This window comes from Podarcis vaucheri (assembly GCF_965113315.1).
Source record: "Podarcis vaucheri genome assembly, chromosome: 6".
Lineage (NCBI taxonomy): Eukaryota > Metazoa > Chordata > Lepidosauria > Squamata > Lacertidae > Podarcis > Podarcis vaucheri.
The window spans coordinates 36,449,208-36,475,178 of record NC_138764.1 but is presented as its reverse complement, the minus strand read 5'-3'; the positions used below and the strand labels follow the sequence as shown (position 1 = coordinate 36,475,178).

At 42.9% G+C, this 25,971-nt stretch overlaps 1 protein-coding gene across 3 annotated transcripts in view; it reads right to left on the bottom strand.

Moving 5' to 3' along the window:
* SYDE2 (synapse defective Rho GTPase homolog 2) overlaps nucleotides 1–25,971 on the bottom strand; it is a 42,812-nt gene that overhangs the window by 10,478 nt on the left and 6,363 nt on the right. For 2 of the 3 annotated variants that reach the window (XM_082227712.1, XM_082227711.1), the window contains exons 2-5: nucleotides 24,001–24,699; nucleotides 13,267–14,366; nucleotides 11,968–12,094; nucleotides 3,700–3,881 (exon numbers count right to left, since the gene is read on the bottom strand). In XM_082227712.1, coding sequence (XP_082083838.1) covers nucleotides 3,700–3,881; nucleotides 11,968–12,094; nucleotides 13,267–14,366; nucleotides 24,001–24,699 — 2,108 coding nt within the window. The remainder of the gene's footprint in view (nucleotides 1–3,699; nucleotides 3,882–11,967; nucleotides 12,095–13,266; nucleotides 14,367–24,000; nucleotides 24,700–25,971) is intronic. The other variant, XM_082227713.1, reaches the window with a different exon arrangement.

The following is a 25,971-nucleotide window of genomic DNA, read 5'->3' as shown; positions in this document are numbered from 1 at the left end:
AAAATTTGCCAGAGCCCTAAGCTGCAGTCCTAAGCACACTTGCTTGGAAATAAGCCTAGCTGAAAACAGTGGGATTTGCTTCCACATAAACATAGAACTGTGCTTCAGCACATACTTGGGTGCATAATCAGTCACAGATGGGCCATTTTAGTTACAGTTTAAAAAATCTTTAGTATGTTTTATGCTCACATTGCTCTTTGGAAGCATTGTAAAACACATTCAGTCTCAACGTGAAGCTTTAGCTATCAAGGAACTGTTTTATTGGCACAGCAGCCCATAGGATTAAGGGCAGACTGCAGGGGGCTCTTTGCTTCAGCACTTGGCTCTTCAGCAGTGGGCATCGCGATAGCAAAAACCAGAGCAATAATCTACCACAGCATGCATGGTTTCCTTTTGCAGGTGTCTCCTTTTCTCCAACTGGTATCATCACATAATTTTCTCTTATGCCAACAACAGCAACATGTGAGAGTTCCACCACAGAACTCACCTAGCCAGTATCCCTCCAGGATGTTGTGGGACTACAATCATCCTTTCTTTCAGGGTGGGTGTCAGCGATAACTCACACGGTGGCAGTAAATTTAACTCTCTTCATTCAAGGAAACACGCTCCAAAGGCCAGGCCTAGTGAGCACAACAACACTTCCTGGTAGATCTTGCCCCAATGTGGCAGTTGCAAGGACTCAAGGTCCATGTCTTCCCCCAGCTCCCTAAGTCGCCTCCTCCCCCAGTTTTTTCCCAGGCAGTCTGAGGCTCTGTCATCTTGCATGTCTTTGCTCCACCCTCTTCGTACTTCTTTGGGTTCTGAGAGACCAGAAGGGAGGTGAGGTGATTGCAACAAAAGGGTCGGCTTCAGCACCAGCCTGCCTCATCTCTGCCTCTTGGCCCCCTCTTGGATAAGGAAAGGGTAAGAGGCCAGAGGAAAAAATAAATATTATTTTTAAAAATAAAGCTTTGGGATTAAGTAACTCAACGTGGGGGGGGGGAGTTGCCCCTGTCTAGCTGCCTGAGTATAAAATGGCACAGCTGGTTCCCTTCACTGGGAAGGTTAGAATGCCCACATGTGTTGGCTGTGTGTGAAATTAATTAAGCAGCAGTCTTTCGTTAGAAGTGCTTGAAAATCACAGTGGTCCAGGGATAAATAGTCAACACGTGGCAGCTTAGCAAGTCAATAAAATCATTGTCTCCTGATATATTCAGAACAGGCACACGCATTATTGTTGACTGTCGGTTAAACATTCACAGTGTTCGGCTTTGCTCAAAATCAATGGGCCTTTCCATCAGCATTGCTGAACGATCTCGCCTTCCGTTTATTTTCAGTCACTCACAGACGTCGCACCATCTCATTCATAAACAAAACGCAGCACTTTACCGTTTTTAAATTACTGTTTGAAAGCAACCACACAGCCCTTGCCAAAGCTGCTTTTGCCGGCATGGGGATCTAAAAGGGGACTTGCATGCCTAAGAGAGAACTGTTGGGAGATTTGCTTTTTTATTTTCCACTGTGGAAGACAAAGCCACTGTTCAGTTCTTTTTCTCTCTCAAAAAAAACCTACAGTGGTGCCTCGCAAGACGAAATTAATTCGTTCTGCAAGTCTCTTCGTCTTGCGAGTTTTTCGTCTTGCGATGCACGGTTTCCCATAGGAATGCATTGAAAATCAATTAATCTGTTCCTATGGAAACCGCCTTCAGACCAGGTCCGGGGACAGTCTGTCCCTGACCTCTTCTGAAGGCTGGGGGGGGGGGACAAGGGCTTTTCTTCCCACCCCCAGCATTTTAAAAAACCCCGGGACAGCGGAGGACTTCTCCGCTGTCCGGGGCGATTTAAAAGCCCCTGGGAAGGCAGGCAGGGGGGACAAAGACTTTTGCCCCCCGCCAGCCTTCAGAAGAGGTCCAGGACCTCTTCTGAAGGCGGGCGGGGGGCGAAAGTCTTTGCTCCCCCCCTGCCTTCAAAAGCTGTCCTGGACAGGCTTCGCGGACCTCTCCCGCTGCTTGCGGAGAGTTGCCAGCATGCCGAAGCCTGTGCGTGCTGAGATCAGCGCGCCCAGGCTTCGCGGCCCCGCCGCCCGGCTTCGGAGCATCGTTCCGAAGCCGGGCGGCGGGAGGAGGTGTTCCCTCCCCACCGCCCGGCTTCGGAGGAGCCTTCCGAAGCCCGGCGGCAGCGGGAGGAGGTGTCCCCGCCCCGCCGCCAGGCTTCGGAGGAGGTCCGAGGACAGTGGGGAAGACGCGCTGCGCTTCCCCGCTGTCCCGGAGATTTCCCTATGGGCTGTCATCTTGCGAAGCAAGCCCATAGGGAAATTCGTTTTGCGAAGCGCCTCCAAAACGAAAAACCCTTTCGTCTAGCGGGTTTTCCGTCTTGCGAGGCGTTCGTCTTGCGGGGTACCACTGTAGTTTCTTTCTTTGGTAGTGGGAACTGTGTAGGACATAAACAAATAATTAAAAGCAGAGCTGTAGCTGCAGGTGTTGTTTGCTGCCATGTACATATGTTCTTTCTTTGGCTCCCAGGCCCTCTGTTTACATGGAAATGATCTGCTAAGATGGAGCATTAAGTTGCTGTGCTTAGCAGATGATTTTAAACATCTGCAGTCTAAAGTTTGCTTTGCTCACTACCCGGGGCATGGCGACAGTAGCAGAACACAAACCTTCTTGCAGGACACTTGCAATCTATATTATCTAGATGCCAAGTCTGCAGGTTAGTTTCCTAACACACTCGCACATCCATCTCTAGCACACACACACACCCCATTCAGGCAAACAAGAAGCATTATCAGAGTTCATGGATCTATTTGAGAAGGATTTCCACGCTGGAAATGGTAGGTCTGTGAGAATAGTGGTCTCTTAACAATACCCAGCACCCTTAAAAAAACTAAGGTTTTGATCATTCTAATCACTGCGGTGGAATTAAATTTCACACAGTTTAATTTCAGATTTACAGGCATCTCTCCCCATGCAGTCTAGAGAAATATGGTTGTCATGATTTCAGACTGGATGCCATTATTTAATATTGTTTAGGTTCTGTATGTCCTGGTCCTTAGGGTGGATATATTATTGAATGTTCTGTTATAGTTTAGCAATCTCTGTGGCTCCATAATAATTTGAAAGTTAATAAAAATATTTCAAAAACAAAAACAAAAAACCTAAGTTTGCCATAATTCTTTGGGAGAAGTCCTGACTGTTTAAAGTAGCACGTTTACTGCTTTAAATTTATAGTGCAGAGGGAGCCACACAGAGAAAAGCGACTTCAGAACTATATAGTCAACTGGACCACATTCTACCTCAGCAAACATCATGCCACTCTCAGCCTGGTTGCTAAGCAACAGCTCCACCTATCCCCTCGACTAGTTGACTTTAATACCAATAAAATCAAACCTTTAATTTGCACATGGAATGATCTCTGCTGTTGTACCTCCAGCAATGCCAACATAAATCTGGACAGAATGTCAGCTAACACTATTTAGCATCATGGAAACCCAGCAATGCAAAGACAAAAACAGCTTAATATTGCCATGAATAAGAATGGGTTCACTAGACTGATCTAACTACCCGCTTAGCAATATTTTCAGACGCCCCTGTTGTATGATTCATGTAGTCCAACATCTTATGGAAGAGTCCATTTGTCTCAGGTCATGACGCAATCCGTTTTCTTTAAAACGGATTTGAAATTTAATATGCCATCTACAACAGACCAGCAAACGATACTTACCTTCTCCACTTCTGGAAGGCAATCCAAGAGAGCCACGGTATGCTCAGAATCACCAGGGTTATTATCACATCCATTCGCTGTCATTTTCAAGGGCTTTTTCACCATGGCATCTAACACAGCTTCGTAGAGTTGTTTGGTTATCAAGGGGGAAGGCAGCTCTCTTAAATAGTCCTTGAGAACACCTTCAGAAGAGATGCAGACAAGGTGCAATGAACAAACTGCAACGACAGACGCCAGCAGGCACCTCCCTGCACACACTGTGAGCATATGTACAAAGCACAAGGGTACCACTCTCAGAGCATCCCAGAACCTCAATACATGTATGTATGAGCATATATCCCAAGGCATGTATGCATAAGCACATGTGTTACAAATGGCCCATTTTGCATATTATAAAATCCTGCAAATAATTCCAGTTCTCAGATCTCGCAATGATTTCTAATTCCGATTTTTAAACCTTCCCTCACGAATTCTGTATTCAATGTTTGCTAATGGATGGATGGACAAAAAGAAAATAGTATCTAATAATTAAATAATATAGGGAAGCTGTCACAACACTATAACACTTTCCATTTCAACGTCAGATGAGTTATGCCAAAAAGAATTCCAATAATCTTAGAACTGGACATTCAGGGTAGAATGCAATTACTGGGACATTTTCCTTTTCTGCATATTCTGTTTTCCCATTTTGCTTTACCTTCTTTGATAGTGCAATACTCTTATGGAGCATGAGAGATACCTTATACTGAGTCCATGTCCTTAGTGTTGTCTACAGTAATTGGCAGTGGCTCTCTAGAGGACATTCCTAGCACTAGTGAGGATGCCACTGACTGAACTCGGAGACTTCTCCATGCAAAACCAATGTTCTATCCCCTGAGCTATGGCCCTTTTAAGACTACCATTCACCATATCAGGAAATCTTGTAGTACCAGTTCTTACATACTGGCAGAAGAAAAACTACTGTGTTAACTTTACCATTGTGATGCTATTCAAAGCCCAGAATTGGCGCTCACACAAAAAAACACACCCTAGGGAGAGAAATCTTTACAGGCTGAAAGCAGCTGCTCAAACCTAAAGCAGCAAAATGAGGATCAGCCGGGCTGAAGGGAAGAAAATGAATCTTGCGTTTAGAACTTTTTACACGGTGGTTGGGTCTATACCCACAGAAGAACAAGGTGGCAGAATGGATTAAGCTAGAAGTGGAGCATGCTGCTTTTAACCACTCCTCTACCGAACTCCACCACCCCCTAGAAAAACCCAAACACATACCTCCATGGAAATATGAAAGTAAATCATTGAAGAGAAGAGTTCTAGTCTACCTTTTCGCCTACTGTGCTGATCAACTTGAAGCAAGCTCTCAACACATTGGAACATTTAAAAATTTAATCCCCCCGTTTCTAGCAACCTCTGGTCTGAAATGATACCATCGATTCTACCGCCTCGTCCTGTTGCATCTGTAGACTGGACCTATGATGCCATCTTCCACAGGAGTGTGGAATGTGTTGTGGTTGTGGAAGAGAAACTGCATCAAGGAGCCAGCAGACATTTCACCCACAAACCCAAAATAGAGGGTTTTTGGGTTTGTTTGTTTTTTTAGCAACTTCTGAATTCCTCTGCTACAATTTAGAACAGTTTCTTGTCTATAGGTCTCTTTACTCTTGTTAGTCAAGTGTACAGAGTTTTAAATGTGGTGATGGGTGCTGCAGGGCTGTGCACTGTGATTGCCATAGCTTCTGCAACAGGGACCTTTCACTATGTACATCACACAGCTTCCACATGTTTGACTGTTCCTCACTGAGTAAGCTTTGGCAGACATGGTGGAGGCAGGAGAAGCCATGCAATACTGGAAACAGAGCTAAGCAATCAACCCTACCCTTGCCTTCTCTTCACATAAGTAACATGCCAAACACCAGCAATATTCTATCACACTAGGTTTTCCCACTTCTAATGCAAAGCCACCACAGGAAACATAGAATGATGAGCGCAAATGCTAATTTCAATATAACAGGTACTTGTGCAAAAATAAATCCGGATGCCAAATACATAGCATCACATCCCTGTGCAAGAGTATTTCATACTAGCAGAAATACCTGGCATTTCAAGAGTAATTTCATACTAGGAGAAAGACCTGGCATCGCTTGAATTTTTTAAATTTATTTTTAAAAAATAATCAGTGTAGTTTTAAAATCAGTAGTTAAAATAAGCACACTTTTGAAACGTTCAGTCAACCATCTTGCTTGAAAATGGTGTCCAAAGATACCAAAAAAAAAAAAAAAAATCTGCTCCTTTATCACAGGAAACAACCAGCATGCAAAATCTGGTTATGGTATCTTGAGTTGTGTCCAAATGCCAAGCGAAAAGAGGAAGACAAACAACTCTCCGAGATAGATAGTGAGATCTCAGACACTTTGTATAATAATAATATAATAATAATAATTTATTATTTATACCCCGCCCATCTGGCTGGGTTTCCCCAGCCACTCGGGGCGGCTTCCAAAAGAATATTAAAATACTGTGATACATCAAACATTAAAAGCTTCCCTAAACAGGGCTGCCTTCAGATGTCTTCTAGAAGTCTGGTAGTTGTTGTTCTCTTTGACATCTGGTGGGAGGGCGTTCCACAGGGAGGGCGCCACTACCGAGAAGGCCCTCTGCCTGGTTCCCTGTAACTTGGCTTCTCGCAGTGAGGGAACCGCCAGAAGGCCCTCGGTGCTGGACCTCAGTGTCCGGGTAGAACGATGGAGGTGGAGACGCTCCTTCAGGTATACTGTCTATTTGGTTTCACTGCTTGTTTGCTTTGTAGATCATGTAACCTTATTCATTTCAGGCCCCAACATTTTGCTTTGAGAAACTAAAGTCAAGCAGTCAAGTTAAAACAAGCTGCATCCCCAACACAAAATTCTGCAACCATACAAGCTTTAAAACTACTCCCTCCCCTTTTTAGGAATACCCCAATGGCAACCAATATATTTGTTTTGTGCTACCAAATATCTAGGCTCAGAAATCCAAACACCTAACTTTATAAACTCTTAAAATGGCAGCTCAGTTGTTTTAACTGGGGTGGGGTGGGGCGAATGCAGTGGTGCACGGGGCCTTTTTTGTATTGTTCATAACTCATGGCCCAGCTAGGTAAGCACAGCCTGCTCTTCAATAAATAGCACCATTTAATGTAGAATGAAAACAAAGAGAACTGAAAATAGGAAGCCGAGATACCAGTTTAAGTATCTGCCAAATAAAGGCCTTGCTAATCCTCGAACCATGACAGAAATACCACTGCTGAGTGTTCCTTAACAAAGCAAGACTTGTTGCAAGCCTCAGTGTGCCTACCACAAATCCTGCCCTATGACCCAACTGTAATGTGAACTGTGTTAATTGAAGACTTTGTTAAGAGCAAAAATCCTTAAGAGTAAAGTGAGGGATTCTATTCTCACTCTTTGTTTGGGGAAGGGGGGCGCGCTGCTGAAAAAGCCCTAAAGACTACATAATTTTGATGTCAAGGAATATTGGAACCAGCCAGAATGTAAAGGCTAATTGTTTAATCACAACATGACACTAAAGAGCTCTTTATGAATTCCACAGCTCCTAAGAGGCCCATCTGACGCAAGAGCCTTCAAACTTTGCTAGCAAGTGAGGAGGGTTTGATGGTTACTTTGCAAGCCAACGGGATGCATTTCACACAATTATTTCAAGTCTAGGTAGGCCTAAATTTACAACCTCGACAAGCAGTGAAACCAAATAGACAGAAACTGGTCTTTACAAATCATGGTTTGGGAATATAGTGAAACAGGGTGGGGTGGGGATATCAAATTCTGTCACCAGAATGGTTAAAAAAAAAGTTTTGCAGACAGCTCATATGCAACTGATAGGAAAGGAATCTGTCCTGTATTTTAAACACATTCAGTTACAGAGGCACCACTTGCAATGTCTATTCATAGCATCAGCATTGAGCTGTGCAACAGAGTAACCTGGCATTTCTTTCTCAAAACACTTTCTCCTGCTTAATTCCTGAACAGAATAACTTGTGAGCCCTTTGACCCACATCCCCTTTCCAAATCCTTTCACTAGCTGAGCTCTGTAAGAGACGGCAGTTATTTTTATGGCGTTGCCTCTCCTGACAGCTGCGTTTTTCTTGATACACCACTGTCCACACAGAACTAATTTAGGCAGCAAGCAGAAAACACATACCTCCCCCAATCCACCTCATTAATTTCCCATTTTTCTGACCCACTGAACTGTTAAGTGTATGACATGCTTTACTCCAAGATGAGAATTCACATGGCTGGAAGGAGAAATGATGCAGCAATGTCAGAAACCAACCAGGTTCCAAATCCAGCAGAACACATTATTCTAAATCACATGTGCATTTAATTGCTTGCCAGCCAGAGGAGCATTCCTCAGTTGAGGTTTAATAATTAAATGCACATTCCTTGACCAACTGGAGTTTTCAAAGTAAAAGAGTGCCTTTTAGAGTCCTAGGGACACCCCACAGTTAATTAAAAAGTGGGAATGGGGGGAGCAGCAACAAATACGAATCAGCTTTTAAAAGAACTACGATTTATGCTGAGGTTTCAACAAAATACTTTTAACAAGAACAATGTGTTTTATCATACACATGTACACATCAGCCTCAAAATAATAAATGCTAAGAACTAAAACCACCCCCAATCCCAGCAGTGAAATTGCACCCATTTCACTGATACACCGTTTGCACCATCCAAATTAGTAAATATGTATCTTCTAAAAACAGAATTTGCTATTTGGAGTTAGCACCCAAATGGTCATACCATTCAAAGCTGTAGGACAAGTTTCTAGCCCTCACGGTGGCAAATGCCTACAAAGTGCCTGCTGAAAGCTAATAACTCAATGGAGAGTTGAATTCTCCTGACCTTTAAAGGAGTCACAAGATGAGCTTTAACGAAAAGTATGAGCCTCTGTTGCGTTTCCCTGGTTACCACTAGCCCTTTTGGTTCCTACTACCCTTCTAACACAATGGACACCTCCCATTTCTATGTCTCTCCTTCCCTTTCTCTTTATCACAGTGGTCAACAACTTCTGGTTGGCCAAGCCCGAAATGGTAGTCGCGAGTCCACCTTCTGCCAACCACCAGCGTCGGCAGGGAGAGTGTGCTGCTGGCAAAAGCACTACATGGGCGACTTTGTGCCTCTCCCCTGTGCAGGGCAGCCTCAACGCTGGGAGGAATCTGGCTCCTCACCAGAGGGCAGTGCCGCCCTTGCTGTGGCAAAGCAAAAACTGCTGAAACCTGCTTCGTTGTATCTGATCTTGTCCGAAAACAAACAAACCTTTCAAAAACCGGAGTCCACCAGCACTCTTCTTCTGAGAAGGGGATTCTGATTTTGCTTAAGAAGCATCCGGTTTGGATTTCTGTTACAGCGTATACAGACGGCCATTATTGCTCTCATCTATTGAAACAAATAGCACGGCCTTATCTGAAGTGTTGCAGGGCTTACGAGTTAAAACACATGCTGGCAAGCAGCACTGTGCGTACTGTCAGACTGGCGGCCTGGCTAGCCCACAGTGCTGTCTGCTTTGGCTGGCAACGCTCTGTAAGGTCTCAGGGAGCATATTTCCCCAGCCCTGCTCCTTTTAGCTGGAGATGCCAGGTACCCCGAACCTGTGGACATCTGCATGCGGACAGCATTGTCTTTACCCATTGACTTATTATTCCTCTTTGTTTCTCATGAGCTCCCAGCCAATTTCAACAGGTGCTGTTGAAGCTCATTTAGGCTTTTGACCAATGACAATGAGAACTAAAAATGTCCTGTTTTGTTGTCTTTTTAAGTGAAAGCTCAGATTCTTATGAACTCAACAACAACACACACATCTTACCATCCTTGCATTGGGCTTTAAAGACTAACCATTCAGCCGTCACACACTCAACTTGATCCAGGCATTATTGGAATTTGTCATTAGCTGGGGAACAGTTTTTTTTTTTGTTGTTTTTTTAAAAAAGGGCTGCCACCAAAATGAAGGATACAGGCACTGCAATGTTTGCTGGAGAGTTGAAGTACAATCGTACCTTAGTTCTTGAACAGAATAACCATTTGAAAACCAAGGCACGGCTTCCGATTAGCTCCAGGAGCATCCTGCAGCCAATCGGAAGCCACGGCAGACTGAAAATGGTTCAAAACTGGAACACTCACTTCCGGGTTTCGATCGTTTGGGAGCCGATTTGTTCGGGAGCCAAGGCATTTGAGAGCTAAAGTATGACTGTAACTGGAATTTTCACCAATGCTCAAAAACAAAACCACATTTAAATGTAAGATATAATCATGCTATGGATGCTAGCCTAGATGGCTATTTTAAAAGAAGCATTATACCAGGGGTAGGGAACCTGTGGACCCCACCCCAGATGTTGTTGTACTACAACTTCCATCATCTCCGACCACTGTTCATGCATTCCACGTTTTAGACAGATTAATGCAGGATAGGTCTATGAGCAGCTGTTTGCCATGATTGCTAAAGGAAACCTCCACGTTACAAGGTAGCGTACCTCTGTATACTAGATACTGGGGAAACACAACAGGCAAGACCTACTGATTTCGTGCCCTCCTTGCAAGCTTCCGAGAGACCTCTGCCTGACTTCTTCTATGTTCTCATGACTGTGCAGTGCTACAAAGCCTAGCCTGTGCACACAAATGAAAGCAGAGCAGCCGCAGCAGCTCAAATCAAGAGAGACAAGATTGAAAGAGACATTCTATTCTCAAAGCGGCTGTAATTCAGATGGCGTTGCTTGAAACTGTCCATCCCACAGTAAATTCCACACTTGAGGCTCGCTGTCATCCAAAATGGAAAAGGAGCACAAAGTGGAATTTTCCGTAAAAAGGAATCCATGAGCATTTTTATTCAGCTGAGGGGAAAGCTTAATCGGAGATTTCAAGAGATGGATCAAGATAGTCCAAGCAAGGTATTCAGATTCATCTACACCAGAGAAGACACTCAGAATTGCTATATTATATTCCAGCAATTTTTGCTGAACTAATAACAGACAGGTGCAGCGCTGCCTGGACTCAGAATACAATTTAGTCAAACAGGCCCTAGTAAACACACGCTTTGAACCTTGTGGTGCTAACACTTGGAGGTTGAACTCAAGTAGCAAGATGATGTGTGAGGAAAGGGTTAAGGGCTCATTCCCTCCCCCCCCCTCACTTCTCCGACCTAAATTCCCCTCCAGTTTTCTCTTTTAAACAAGACTATTAACAGGCACCAGCATGAAGTGTGCAGTTAGACCCCCAAAGATAAGCAATTTCGATGTCATAAAAGTTGTCCTTGTTGCTAAATCCTACAGCAGCTCTAAAATCTCCTCCAGTATTCCCATGGCTTCGTGACCCCTGAAAACTACCTGGGGAGGACAATTCCAGCAGCAAAATAAGTCAAAATATATTAATTTTGTTCCACCGTAAGCCAAACTTGCAGGACAATCTGAGCAATTCTCTGTTTGATACTACATTCTCCAAGCCATGTCCATTTTGGATGGCCTTGGCAAATAACAAGGTGAAATAGCTGTAAGATATAACCTTCATGCCCCCAAACCCAGCCAAAAAATAACACCCAGGATTGTTTGATGGCATAATCCTGCCCTATGCATGGTCAGCATAAAATGGAACTCTCTTCCTCCCCTTTCTCAGCTAGCTCTTACTAGTCAGGGAAGTTAGAGGGTTCTCTTGATCTTGTCCTGAGCATTTCTGCTTCTTTAAAAAACAAATCAGAAAGCATACTCTTTATTTTAAAAATGTCAGCTTCATCCCTGCCTTACACAGCCAGTGCAACTACTTACTCTGGGCATTTTTCCATTTCTGTTGTAAAGCATACATACACAGAATGTTGCGACAAAAGCTCCTTCTCATCAGATAAATGGGAACCAGCCCTGATCAGGAATCCCTAAGCAGATGAGCACTGAGGAACTGTCCAAGCTGAAGACCCAAAATTCCACGAAAGCTCAACACTTACTTCCAGGTTTGCGAATGTTTTTTGGAAGCCGAACGTCCAACACAGCTTCCGTGGCTTCCGACTGAGCGCAGAAAGCACCTGCAGCCGATCAGAAGCCACGCCTTGGTTTTCCGAATGGTTCTGGGAGTTGAACAAACTTCCGGATAAAGTTTGACAACCAAGGTACCAATGTAATGATATCTATGGCTCCACGTGTAGACTACCAAAATGAAAATAATTTTCACATTGACATTGACAGACATTTTAAGCATATTCTTCCTTTTTTTTAAAAAAAAAATCAAGGTTTTTAATTTTATTTACCTGTTATCACATTTATATCTGGGTACTGGGTTTCACAGAGGGTAACTGCTTTGCTATCCTTCTCAAATGCCTCACGAAGCTCTTTCTTGACGGCTGCTGAGCCACATAAACGGTACAGGCCTACAACCTAGAAGCAAAATCATAACCTTACAACATGGCACAGGTTTGCCACCTAAGGAATACGAAGGTTGTAAGTTAAATACCAAGCACAAACACAGTTTTCAGTAAGCCCAGTAGAAGCATCAAGATATTCATGCAAGATCCCCAAAGATGCTGAGAGACATGCAGATTGTATCATTGGCACGCAGTGCGAGTTTTTCGCTAGAAAAAGACATAACGGTTATCAATATTCTATGGAGTACTCTGCCAGAAATTTAACGAAGTAAATTAATGTTGTTGGCATCCATCTGTCTTGGGAGACAATGGAGGGGTGTGCCTTTGGGGGTGGAATCAAACTGTTGGAAGCCTGGAAATTAGTATCAGGTGATAAAATAAGCTGAAATTACAAAGGACATCAGTTCGCTTCTTTGGAGGCAATGAATGCTTTCTACATGGAGAGATAGCCAGCCAGTAGGCAAAATCGTCTTTAGGCTATATGTAGCAAAGTTGTTTAGAAAATTGCCCCAAAGGCTCCTTTATTAGGAACCCATAAAAGGCTTAATAAATAAGCCACAGGGAGAGAAATCTCTCTCTCTCTCTCTCTCCACTCTTGGAAATTCAATAATCCCATTATGACCAGGGGACGCAATAACCTCTGATAGCAATTACATGCTCTCAGCTTATCATGTGATGACTGTAATTCCCATAAAAGCAATAAAACATTTAAACTTGCCCTGTGAGGAATCTATCCATCAAAACTGCTTACTACAACTTCATCTTCCACACTGGGACAGTAAAAACTAGCTGTTTTGTTTGTTCAGTTTTGTTTAGATTAGCACAAAAACACCCCAATTAATTTCACTACCACCATATTCCAGGTTTGGAAGTTCCTGAGGCCAGAGGAAAATTAGACCCACAATAGATTGTTGGCATTCCAGAAGGCACAGACTGCTTTTACCGCTCCACTTCGTGTATCATACAAACACATCATGTCTCCATGACTGCAAAGAGCAGGAGAGAGCAGCCTTCATCCCACTGCAGTGCAGGTGTGCTACCCCAAACTCAGGAAGTGAAGGATATGGTGCATCCAACAAAGACAACATTATTTATAGCAAAAGTAAATAAATAGGGGTAATGCTCTAAGCAGCAAAAAATTAAATGCAGAAGAATGCAGTGGTTGTTATTTTTAATTAACTCTACCTGGCAGCCTCTTTTTTCAATCTCTATAATGCACTTCTTCATCAACAGGGGGACCATCAAGCCTACGTTTTCCTTCTCCACAACCTTCCGAGCATCTACTCCAAACATTACCGGTTCTCTTTCTCCATCTAGTCCATTGAGAGAATTCTCCCACTGCTCCAGGAGGGTCAGCTTGACATAAATAATACCTCGGGGCTCCAGCTTTACTGCCAACTGATGAGTCTTCGTCACCCGGAAAAGAGCAGGGAGGACCACTGTCCCATGGCAGCAAACCCGGTTTTTCCTCGGTGTGGGCTCCCAGCTGAAGACCACCAATTTCAAATGCTGGGCGTTCTCTATTTCTATGTTGAAAGTGTGATCCATGTCCAAAAAGGTCGTCCTACAAGTCAGCAAGGCAGTCCTCGCTTTGTTTACCGAATCTACCTGAATGGCGCAGAAGACATCTCTGGAGTCCATCCTTGGCGGTTTCAGATCCTCCGCGCCATAGAAATGGATGCTCATGAGTCCAGATATGTACTGGGAACATTTAGGTTGGTCGGAGAAACTGTAGTGCCTGAAAGCGTCAATGTCTATTTCCGCCTTACTACCGTTGCTGCTTGGGAATGCTTCCTTTCCTCCTTTCCCAGCTCGGCTTTCGAGGCCGTGCTTCCCTGATTTTGTTATAAGCTCAGGAGAGTCTCCGTCGCTGAGGTAGCCCCCTTTGCTGGAGGATTTCGAATTGCCACTGCTTTTCTTTTTGTAGTTGTGCTGAGAGGACACGCTGCTGTCAAGATGGTACCGGCTTATGACGTTCCTGCTAGCTGCTGCCGTGATGTTCCCGGAAGAAGGTAGCGACCCGTGACCTATGACCTGGCAGTTATTCTTAAGCAACGAAGAATTGTCCGTGCTACTATGGCTTGAATTTCCCTTGACACTCAGCTTCCTGCTCAGCTCTGGCAATTTTTTCATTTTCATGGAAAGTTTCCTCACCGTTCTCGGGGATTTTATTTTGTCAGGGAAGGACCAGTTTATCGAACCACCTTTCTTCAAAGGGTTAGGACTCGGAGGAGAACCTTCTGCTGCTCCCATCTCGGACTTGCTTGCAGACAAGATCCCAGGACCTTTGCAGGGGTGGGGAAAAGAAGAAAGGGACATATTAAAAATGAAGGGAAAGGATACTTTAATTTAAGAAGCTAATAATTTGCCAGGACCTGAAAAAGGTATATGTGGTATTATTCAGGACAACGCAGAGCATCAGATGCTCCTACAACATGCTCTGACCTATGGACTGTACTTTTCTGCCTTGTTCTGCCAAAAGCAGAACCACACAAGGAACCTGCCCCATCCTTCCCTTAAAAATCTGCCTCGGAACAATTAACCGATCCCTGCCCGTTATGTACTGTTTTGTCTCTCTGCATTGCCTTCTCAGACTTGTTAATTTAGCTTCTTTCAGAAGAAGAGACTCCTGGATGCAACTGCTCTGTGCAAGCAAGTCATTTGGAAAAAAGGACTCCTGTGCCTTGTCTGCCAGGTCAAGCCACTGGAAAAGAACGGAAAATTAAAGGGGACCTAACTTTGCTCTAGAACTTGCATCTTTTAAACAGCTGCATCATGTTTGAGCGTAATTTGCCCCCTCTTGTCAAACAACCATGTCCCCCTCTGCTTCTGATGGGCAGGGTGGAGATGGAATGCTTCTGGAAGTCTTTTAACAGTTCTAACTTGCCTTGCTTCTTCAAGCCCCAAAGTGCCCTCTTCCTTTCTTGCACAATGCCCCTATCTGTGTGTCATGGAAAACTGCTGGCTCCCAGGTGATAGTCACCTAGGAATTAAGAAAGCATCCAGTGGATTCAGCAAAGGATTACCAGCTTGCGTGCTGATCCAGGATGACTGTTCTTTTTTTTTTTAAAAAAATATTTTAATCATAGCCAGGAGAAGAAAAACTGAGCATTAATCAGGAGCCCTGCATCCTGTGGTTGCATGAGGGCATCATAACAAATTAAGCTTTATTACGGTAAGCCTAGGTGAGTCTTGAGGAGGAGATCGGAAGCTCTGGCTTCCGTTTTGACTAACTACAGGGTTTGGAGTAATGTGACCTCTAAAGCATGGTTAATCTTAACTATGGTTTGCTGAAATAAGCCAGCTTCCTAACAGCTAATTTCTCCAGTAAAACTATTTTTATTTGCCTTGACTTTTCCAGATGACCTGTTTATTGAGGGTTCATCCTGATTTGTTTGCAGAAAGATTACCGGTAAATGATCAGCATTTAGATTTTTTCCCCAGGGAGCCTGGAAAACGTTGCAATGAAGCAAAAGTTATACTACATTTTCCATTGCATTTTCATTCACTTTCCATATCAGAAAGAGTCTAACCTTTTGAGGAAGCAGTTTCATTGCACAAGAAGCTTCCAAATCAGCTTTAATTTCACAAGCTGAATTTGCCAGTATATGATTGAATCCAATAAGAAAATAGCAAAGAGCCTTCAAGTTCTCTTATTTACTATTGTACATCACTATGATATCTGCTCATGTTTAGCAGTTTGTAAGTTTTCCAAATAAGTAAGATAAACGGTGCATGGTTTTTGTTGGGTTCTGACAAAACAAGCTGTAGTTAACGAAAAACAAAAGCACCTGCTCTCCTTGTGAGTTACAGTTTAGTGCAAAGTCTCAATTGGCAAAGCATGGTTTGAGATCAGCCAGCAAACTAGAATCCGAAACCATAGAATATGGTTCTGATGTGAAATTTTTGAACTGACCATAGTTGTTATGCTACCTTTGGAAGCTCTTGCACCAAGAAACAAGACTGCCGACGAGATGAAAAGTAAAGCAGGCATGTATTTCTAAAAAAGTTGGCCCATATGCTGGGAACTCAAACAACAATCTGGAAACTAAACTATGGTTAGTGCGAACCACTCTCTCTAAACTGAGAGAGAGAAACAGTGGCTTTATTTCGATTTTCTCTCTTTGGATTTACAGAGCTATATCAAAAACGTAATTCACATTTTCATAATTCACAACAACTGGCGAATTCACAGAATTGGTCATAATTTATAGGAACTGGTCAGGTGAGATTCTAGAATATATTACTGTCTTTCTGACAGTTTCTCTTTAGCAGCATCTGCTACCAACCACTTCCTAATTTTTGTTATCAGAGCAGACTCTACTGAGGCTGCGACTTCACAAGAAGCTGTTAACAAGACAGATGCTCCACTACAAAGTTATTTCATCGGGATATTTTGGACCAGCAGCTATTGAGTGTACACAGGATTATGTTACAAAGAACCCTTCCACCACCACTGCCCCAATCCGAAAATCCATACGCCTCAGAAGTCAGCATGCTTCCAAAACTAACAAAATTCTCTCATGAGCCTTTCATAGACCAACAGGTTAACAAATGCCTATTTATCTAATTTTAGCAATGACCATATTTTGGACAGAATAAGAATTGAAGATTCAGTAACATTAGCATTGCCAAAGAACCTACTCTCATGCCAACAGAGACTCAGAGAAATATTATTCAGTTTATTCTTTTGCTTATGATGTATAGCGGCTGCTCACTCCAGGACACATGCAAAGGTCATTAGAAAGCAGTTAAGTTAGGATTCATAACAAGAAGAGTTTCCTTAGTTTCCTAGGCTATGCAAAAGGGACCAGACTGAGCCACTAGGCCATCACTTCCTAACCTACAATGAGCAGAGGGACTGCGGAAGTACTTCCATCAGTCACAACAACAAAAAGTTCAAATAGTCACACTGCATTCTCACTTCTGGTGATAAAAAATCCTACTTGAAGGAAAAATAAAATGAATGTTTAAACAACACTATAATACAAAATGATTCCCTCCCTCCCTTTTTTATTTAAAAAAAAATACGCATCAAGTATTTCTACTAGTAACTATGTACTGTACATCTTTAATGCACTTTGCCTAGAAATACCAAACCTGTTGACTACTCACACAGGACAAAGCAGGAATGATTCTTCAACACCCATGCCACGTTTCAAGTTAGAAAATGAAGCTCAACAAGTTAAAGTTCATCAAAATCCTTCAGGGAGCTGAATAACTCTCTTCCCAGATACAAATTCACAAGGAGCTTCGTTTTTTTAAAAAAGACCCCCCCAAAAAAAGTTAAAAGAATACAATGCTGCACAAAGTCTGTTTTCCAAATGCCTCAATGAATCTTCTTGTTTCTCCCAGTTGCTACGCTTCTGTTGAAGCTGTTTCCTTGCAGGGAACAGACTATTTCTAGCACGCCTGCTGTGCTTTTCTGGCCAGCAGCTCGCAAGAAATGCGGTGTTTGATAAAACCGGACAAAGGCTTCCCTTGTACTGCAAATCACAGCGTAGTCCCACTGGTGGCCTGCTCTGGAGCCTTCTATAGTAATCAGTGCCATGCTTTCGCCTGCTAACATCAATCTTCCCTTTCTGTCAGAAGCCTCTGGCAAAGGCTTAGGAAAGCCAGCCAAGATATTAGAAAACTTTCCTCAGCTTCATTACAGCTGAGAAGTCAATCTTAACGTTCTTGACGTTTCCCCGTCTAACTTCCGGTGGCTTCAGTCCTTTTCTCTCCCCTCACCCAAATTTGTTAGAGTGACAAATGACGTCGAAAGGGCAGCACTGGAATTCTTCCTGGCAGCGTGGCATCCGTTTATTACAGATGTAGATGCCAGAGACATCTCTGTTGCTAAGCCGTCTAAGTTGGCTATATCTTTTCCATATGATATCCATAAGGAGGCTGAGGCCTTCTCATGGCCCTACATGCATGTTCAAGCTATTTTTAAAATCAATACTATATCTATTGTTACAGGCACTGGGTGCCTGGCATGCGTGTATGACATCACATGGCGGGAGGAGACCGCAAGGCCCGTCGCAACTGCAGGGATGCTCTGCAGAGCCTATCGCAGGCCATGGAATATTGAGGGGGCCCAGCCCACTCCTTGAAAATTTAAGGGGTGCCCTCAGCCTCTCCCAAGATGGCGCCCCTGTCTATCTTACTGCGCACACAGGGTCTAGAGCAGAACTTTCCAATCTTTTCATGTTGGTGACACACTTTTTAGACATGTATCATTTCATGACACATTAATTCAGTTCAACTAGCAAACCCGGATGTTAAACTTACCCCTTTCCAGCCCTGGGAGGAGCAAGGGGAACGTTTGTGTGGCACACTGCAGCCGACACATTAATGTGTCGCGCCACAGTTTGGACAGCTCCAGTCTAGAGAGCTTGATATTTTGTTTTACATTGCTAAATTTCATTTTCATTACTGGCATTTAGCCAGTTACCCTCTGCCTCTGATCTGTGCCTTCCCCATTTTATGGTAAAACCTCGCTAAATTATTGCAAAACCTCGCTAAAAGTAGAATGTGTATGCAGGTGAAGGGGAACAGAACAGTGATCAGATGATATGTGAATGTGCAAAAGTCTGAACAGAAACACACGAAGGTATTTCTCGCATGAGTCGTAAACTATATGACTGTTCCAAAGTCAATCTAATTCTGCTTTGAAGGCATGACTGCTGTTTTGCTTGAAACAAATGCAGAATGTAGCTTCAGTACAGGTTGGAATAGCACTGCCTCAATGGAAACTCTACTCATGCGCCTCAAGCCACTAGTCAGTCTGACATACCGCCCAGTCAGTCTGACATCAATACCAGGGAAGATTCTGGAGCAGATCATTAAGCAAACAGTCTGTGAGCACCTAGAAAGGAATGCTGTGATCACCAATAGTCAGCATGGATTTCTGAAAAATAGGTCATGTCAGACTAACCTGATCTCGTTTTTTGACAGAATTACAAGCTTGGTAGATGAAGGGAACGCAGTGGATGTAGCCTACCTTGATTTCAGCAAGGCATTTGACAAGGTGCCCCATGGTATTCTTGTAAAGAAGCTGGTAAAATGCGGTCTTGACTATGCTACCACTCAGTGGATTTGTAACTGGCTGACTGACCGAACCCAAAGGGTGCTCATCAATGGTTCCTCTTCATCCTGGAGAAGAGTGACTAGTGGGGTGCCACAGGGTTCTGTCTTGGACCCGGTCTTATTCAACATCTTTATCAACGACTTGGATGATGGACTCAAGGGCATCCTGATCAAATTTGCAGATGACACCAAACTGGGAGGGGTGGCTAACACCCCAGAGGACAGGATCACACTTCAAAACGACCTTGACAGATTAGAGAACTGGGCAAAAACAAACAAGATGAATTTTAACAGGGAGAAATGTAAAGTATTGCACTTGGGCAAAAAAAATGAGAGGCACAAATACAAGATGGGGGACACCTGGCTTGAGAGCAGTACATGTGAAAAGGATCTAGGAGTCTTGGTTGACCACAAACTTGACATGAGCCAACAGTGTGACGCGGCAGCTAAAAAAGCCAATGCAATTCTGGGCTGCATCAATAGGAGTATAGCATCTAGATCAAGGGAAGTAATAGTGTCACTGTATTCTGCTCTGGTCAGACCACACCTGGAGTACTGTGTCCAGTTCTGGGCACCACAATTCAAGAAGGACACTGACAAACTGGAACGTGTCCAGAGGAGGGCAACCAAAATGGTCAAAGGCCTGGAAACGATGCCTTATGAGGAACGGCTAAGGGAGCTGGGCATGTTTAGCCTGGAGAAGAGGAGGTTAAGGGGTGATATGATAGCCATGTTCAAATACATAAAAGGATGTCACATAGAGGAGGGAGAAAGGTTGTTTTCTGCTGCTCCAGAGAAGCGGACACGGAGCAATGGATCCAAACTACAAGAAAGAAGATTCCACCTAAACATTAGGAAGAACTTCCTGACAGTAAGAGCTGTTCGACAGTGGAATTTGCTGCCAAGTAGTGTGGTGGAGTCTCCTACTTTGGAGGTCTTTATGCAGAGGCTTGACAACCATATGTCAGGAGTGCTCTGATGGTGTTTCCTGCTTGGCAGGGGGTTGGACTCGATGGCCCTTGTGGTCTCTTCCAACTCTATGATTCTATGATTCTATGATTCTAGTCTCCCATCCTCCTGAAGCAGCAGCTATTTTAAAATGGCTATCACCTCACAAGGATGACTGTCTCCAGCTGCTCAGGAAAGAATGAGGTTAAGGAGGGACACCTGCTGTCAGCCAAGGAAAATGGGGAAGGAAAGGGTGGGTGCAGGAAAATATCTGGGGTGGGGAGGGAAGCCCATCCCCTACAAGAAGCCTTGGTTGGCACAATCCAATCCCCCAGTCCTTCAGAGCACGAGTTCTGCTCCCAGAGTCTCTCAACCAACACCCCCTCTATTGTAGAACAAACAACTCTTTTGCTTTTGCTGTATATTGTCCTTTATGCACACTGCTTTCTGAAAGTGAAGTTGGAATTATCAAGGAGTATTATATAATGGATAATTCACCTATGCAGTTCCCATTGGGACAAACAGAAACACTGCTGTGATCTTTGCCACATCCCATTTTCTTTCCAAGTGTATTATCAGATACTGCAATGAAAAGAAAGCGCTTGGAAAAAAACAAAGCCTTACAATAAGTCGGCTTTGGTGTTTTTTTGCCAGCATAAATATGTGTGCAGACACACAAGTAACAGAGAAAGAAAAGGCAGCTTTTGCGGTCAGTTTAAATTCATCATCTTGGCACAGAGGTGTCTGCAAGCTTTTCTATATGGCACCTGGGGTGGAGGTGGGGAACTACACAAGATTATAGGCTGCCTTCTGCAGATAACACAAAAAGTGAAGATAGCCACATTGGCCCATGAGCTTGTGTTACCTAGTTTTTAAAAAGTTATAGAGCTTCTGCAATGATGCAATTAAATGCACAGCCGCACACCCACTTCTTTCAAAGCTAGAGACCAACAAGCATCACATGGGAATCGCTGTACTTCATAAAGTCAGATCTCATCTCATCTACTCAATCGATGTCTATTTAATCCATCAAGTCAATCCTAATTAAATCAACATGTACACAACTCTGGTCAGACGCAGAAAGGCTGACTCAAATTAACCCCAGAAGTCAATACTCAAGAGTCCTCAACATGCTCCCCCGCCACCAGTTATACTAAACGGATACAGCTATTGTGTTGGACCGAACACATTCATTTGGTCTAATGCAAACTGGCTATATAAAATTGTGATCAAAAGGACCAGCCTTCTGTTTTCGAAGGAAGTCTGCAGGGACAGCTACACATTCATACAGAAAGCCTAACAAACTCTGAAGCTGCAGTTCTTATATAAAAGGCAACGCATTACGGTAAAAACAGAAAGCTTTTTTATCTAAATATGGACTACTCGGCTGCAGGATGGAATGCAAATAATGTTCCTTTCAGTACCTCCTGAACTAAAAATACTGTTCTCCCTTTTTTATGATTTGAGGAAGTCTTAAGGATGCTAGGTATAATTCAGTAAACATTATCTCGGAAAACCTCAGCAGCAAACACTATAGTTAAGATGGAAATAGCAATAGAGAGACACTTATTTTCAGAAAGCTTGCAATTGTCTAAAAAAGAGATTTCCTCTATGGCTGGCAGGCAGGCAGTTAAGGACTGCTGTTTTTTTCTTATGAGAGGCCTGCTGCTTAATTCTGGAATGGTTAAAAAAAATATGGCATAGCACACACAGGATAATTCTGTACCAAGAAAATAAGACAGTAAAATGCGAGTCCCTTAGAAAGCATGATGAGTATTAAACAATGTGATGCTTACTGAGAAGCTAACTCATGCAGCCTTTCTGCGGTCACGCAGTTCAAGACTTCTGTTTCAGTAGCCCTTCAGGAGGGATGGTTCTGTTGCCAGGTTGAGATATATGCATGCAGAGTTGGAAGAGAAAGTTGCTTTCTTTGTAAAGGGGCGGCAGTATGTAATCTGCCTCTCCCTGGTTTTAAAAGTCAGGGAGAAGAGTCGAATGAAAAATGGACAAAGCACAACTGTCGCTGTGAACAGCACAACCATGCCAAGTTCACCCTTCTGCACTGGCTAGTAAAAGTTATCCCGTGTCCTGACAACATCACGCTTTGTGTTTTTTCCCATCGGCAACAGTCAGCAATGTGGAGCAATGGCAGGAAAGGTAAGTTCCCCTACGTTGTTGCAAAGCTTGATATTGAATGGCGTGTTTGATGGCAGCCCTATTTTGATTTGCAGGAAAGTAACAGTAAAAATCATACTTAGTGCAAATCAGAACCTGGAAAGATATTAAAGACATTTATTAGTAAGTCCCCTTGAAGAAGCGCTACACAAAATCCCGTCTGCATGCAACGGTTAAGCTGTTTAGTCCCCATTACGGGCAACAAGGATGATTAGATGATATTCCAGATCTGCTAAAAGGTATTCTGGGAAATATAGCAATCATATCTGTTGTGCTGTTATGGAAACGGGTCAATTATGGACTAGGAAATTATTTCAAAATCAACACTCAGCATAAAAACTATACATAAGCTGGCATCTGCTCCACCCCAAAGGGGTGGGGTAAATATTTAGAAAATCACTAGGCAGAAGACAGTAACAACCAGCTATGATTGAAAGGCATGAAGACATTTACATCCCACTTCAGAGTAACTGCATGTGCTACTCAGTACTACACATTCACACAAACAAATTGATTTGCCCTGCTGCCCTTTATGTGACAATTTTGTCTGAAGGAGCTGTCATTTCAGCTTTGACTGAAATTAACTGTAGACACCTTAACAGGATTAAAAGAATCACTAAGTACTCCTTAGCAATAAAGCCAATTACGTAACAGCAGGGACTCTCTTCATCAATTATTGCATTCAATGTGATTACTATTCAATGCACACAGAGGCAAGGCTGTATTCATTAACTCAAGACACAAGGAACAGTATAGGGTAAATTTGCAATCAATTTCACCAGGGTTCATTATAGGCACCACAATCATGAACCAATCCTGATTTAGTTAAGCAACAAGTAAGTTTTCCCCAGTGAGTTGAAAGCCTCTATATAATTTCCCTTAATTCAAAAAAAAAAATTTAATCTATCAGAAGTCCTCTGTCAATACTCATGGGAGCTATGTATGTATTAAGAAATTAATCCATGAAACATGGCATAAAATGCATGTAGATTTCCTACAGCAGTCATATTTACACCTTCCCAGCTTGCAAATAAAGTATATATTATGATGAACTCATAGCTAGTATGTCTCAAGAAAAGCATTACTGTGCTGTTGTAGAAATTAAAAGCACACACAAAATGGAATCCCCCCCTTGATCCATGTCTATGTTTTCAATTTTTTGTTTTTTAAAAACAACCATGAGAAGCAAAGCCAATTCAGAAACAATGTTAGGCATATCCCTATAGACAGCACTATTAAGAAAAATGTTCAGTAAGTTGTAACGGGCAATTTGTGTTATATAGTTTGTTCTAAGAACTGAACAAAAATTAAATGTTGTCAGTTCTACGCAAACAAAAATCAATGGCAGATCTCATATTGTAGGATATAACTAATTCCCAATCGTGGCTGAAAATAGTGTTTCTGCAAACCTACTAGAAGAACGTTTGGGAGAGATGTTTCTACATGAGCAAATGAAAGTTTCAGAATTCGTTACAGAAGAAACCCAAAGTAGCCCTGATGAAAATAAAGTTTTCTAAAAGAGTAAGTCTGGTTAAAAAAATCAGTTCATTTCTGAATGAAGATGCATTGATCAAGTTGTATGAGTGAATTAATGCTTATGTAAGACTTGAACTTCCAGAGAAATGGGACTTTCAGCTTACCCCAAAATGATAGCTAGTACTACCTTATGAAATGTAATATTTAACAACATTGCTGTAGGTTAAATGTTTGCACTCCTCTTACCTCCCAAAGTACCTTTTAATGTGGGGCTATCTTCCACTGCAAACCCAGTCTGAATACTGCACGTAGGCTTTTGCTTGTGTACTTGCAAATGTTCCATGGAATGTACACCATCTACTTCATTAATTTCCCTGGGCAGAGTGTTTCCGACACAGTCTAAGACGTGTGCGAGGCCTTCGTTAGGCCTTACGACTTTAACCAAGTCATTCCCAGAAGGCACCTTGCAATTAATGGCTTGAGGGTCCAAATGGTCAGCATTAAAACCAGGGAAATTGGGCTCATCGTCTTCAGGGATAGGGTTGTACCATATTTCTCCTTCATCATCTGCGTCGTTATCATCCCCAAAATCTAAAGTACAGTTTCGCCGTGCCAAAGAGCTTGCCCCATTCTCAACAGCTCGTACGCAACCAATTCTTCTTTTAGGGCTTTCATGCCCTAGAAGTTTGGGGAAAAGGTGAGGCATCTTCGGCTCAAGCAATGGGCTGGGCGATTTCTGTCTCTGGTGCGTTTCTCTTGAAATTTTCTTATACGAGCTTCCTTTTTCCAAATTGGGCACCCTTGGAGAACTTTGATGTAGCCAGTTACGTTTCTTGGACACGGTGATGCTGGCAATCCGAGGCCTGCACTCAGCGACTTCGGTGGATTTGAAGTTCTTAAGTTCTCTTCTGCTCACCGACGGTATGTACACTGTTTCAATCAAATCTGTAAAGGACGGGGAGGAGGGAAACAGAGAGAGCAAATTGAAATTGGGGAGTGGGGTGGACTACCGCAGCACATTGCAAGTGTTCAGAAAGCCTGAAAAAAGCTTCTGTTTCATAGACGTAAAGCAGCCAATCTGGTGCCCTTCCAAAAGGTTTTGGACTACAAAACCCACCAGCCCATTCAGCATGCTTTACTAGCTGGGGCTGATGCAAACTGCAGCCCAAAACATCTGGAGGCCACCAGGTTGACAAAGGCTGACATAAAGGTAAAGCTCTGGTGGAAACGGAACTCCCTTGATTTTACTTTTTGCCCTTTTTAAATCAAAGGACTACAATCTAAGCAGCTATACATTATACACACAATATATCCATATACAGGCATCAGCATACAGGCATTCCACACAGTTTCAATATACAACAGGGATAGCAAGCAGGGAGGGGGAGGCTGTATATTTTGATGGCTAAATATTCAAATCTGACCAGATGCACAGATCCGACAGCAATAAAAGTCTTGAAGTAACTACAAATGGTAGGACAGTCGTGTCTGAACATGCATCACATTCCAAGTGTGCAGACACAGCGAGAAAAGGATCTACCCCACCCCCCACCCCAATATCAGACACTGCTTGATAAACATTAAGTTAGGGAGCATGCTATAATGTAGCTATCATGACCCACCAAGGGACCAGATTCTTGAATAGTTCAGATTCTTTCATCCTTCTGGGATGAAAGTAAATAACCAAAGAATAGATTTATCTGAGATGCATTTTTACAAATGTCACTCTTCCTAGGTTTCATAAAACAAACGTTTATTCTAAAAGAAAGGGGGGATATTTTTAAAACTTCTATGCTCCCTGTGAATAATATATAAGGGGCACGGGGGGGGGGGAGACGCAATCATTTAATCATGCATTATTTCAGCGTTTCATGTCTTCTTGTTCCTCCAGATGTGGTGAAGGTTCCCTTTTACCCCATTTCTGGCTGCTTACAATTATTCCTCAGGAGAATCTCTCTCTCACTGGCATCCTGCCCTTCGTCCTAAGACCCCAGAGCAATTTACAACAGTAAATACACAAAACAATAAACGTTAACACAAAACACAGTATCAGCAATACAATAATAAAAATAAACAGTCGGCCAGCTTCCTGAGATCCAAGCATCCTACTATATTAAATAAGATCCAAGCATCCTACTATATTAAAACATCCATACAACCTATTTAAGCAGACAGAATTCATTCTGCCTATTTTTAAAAATGCAAATGGATAAGTTC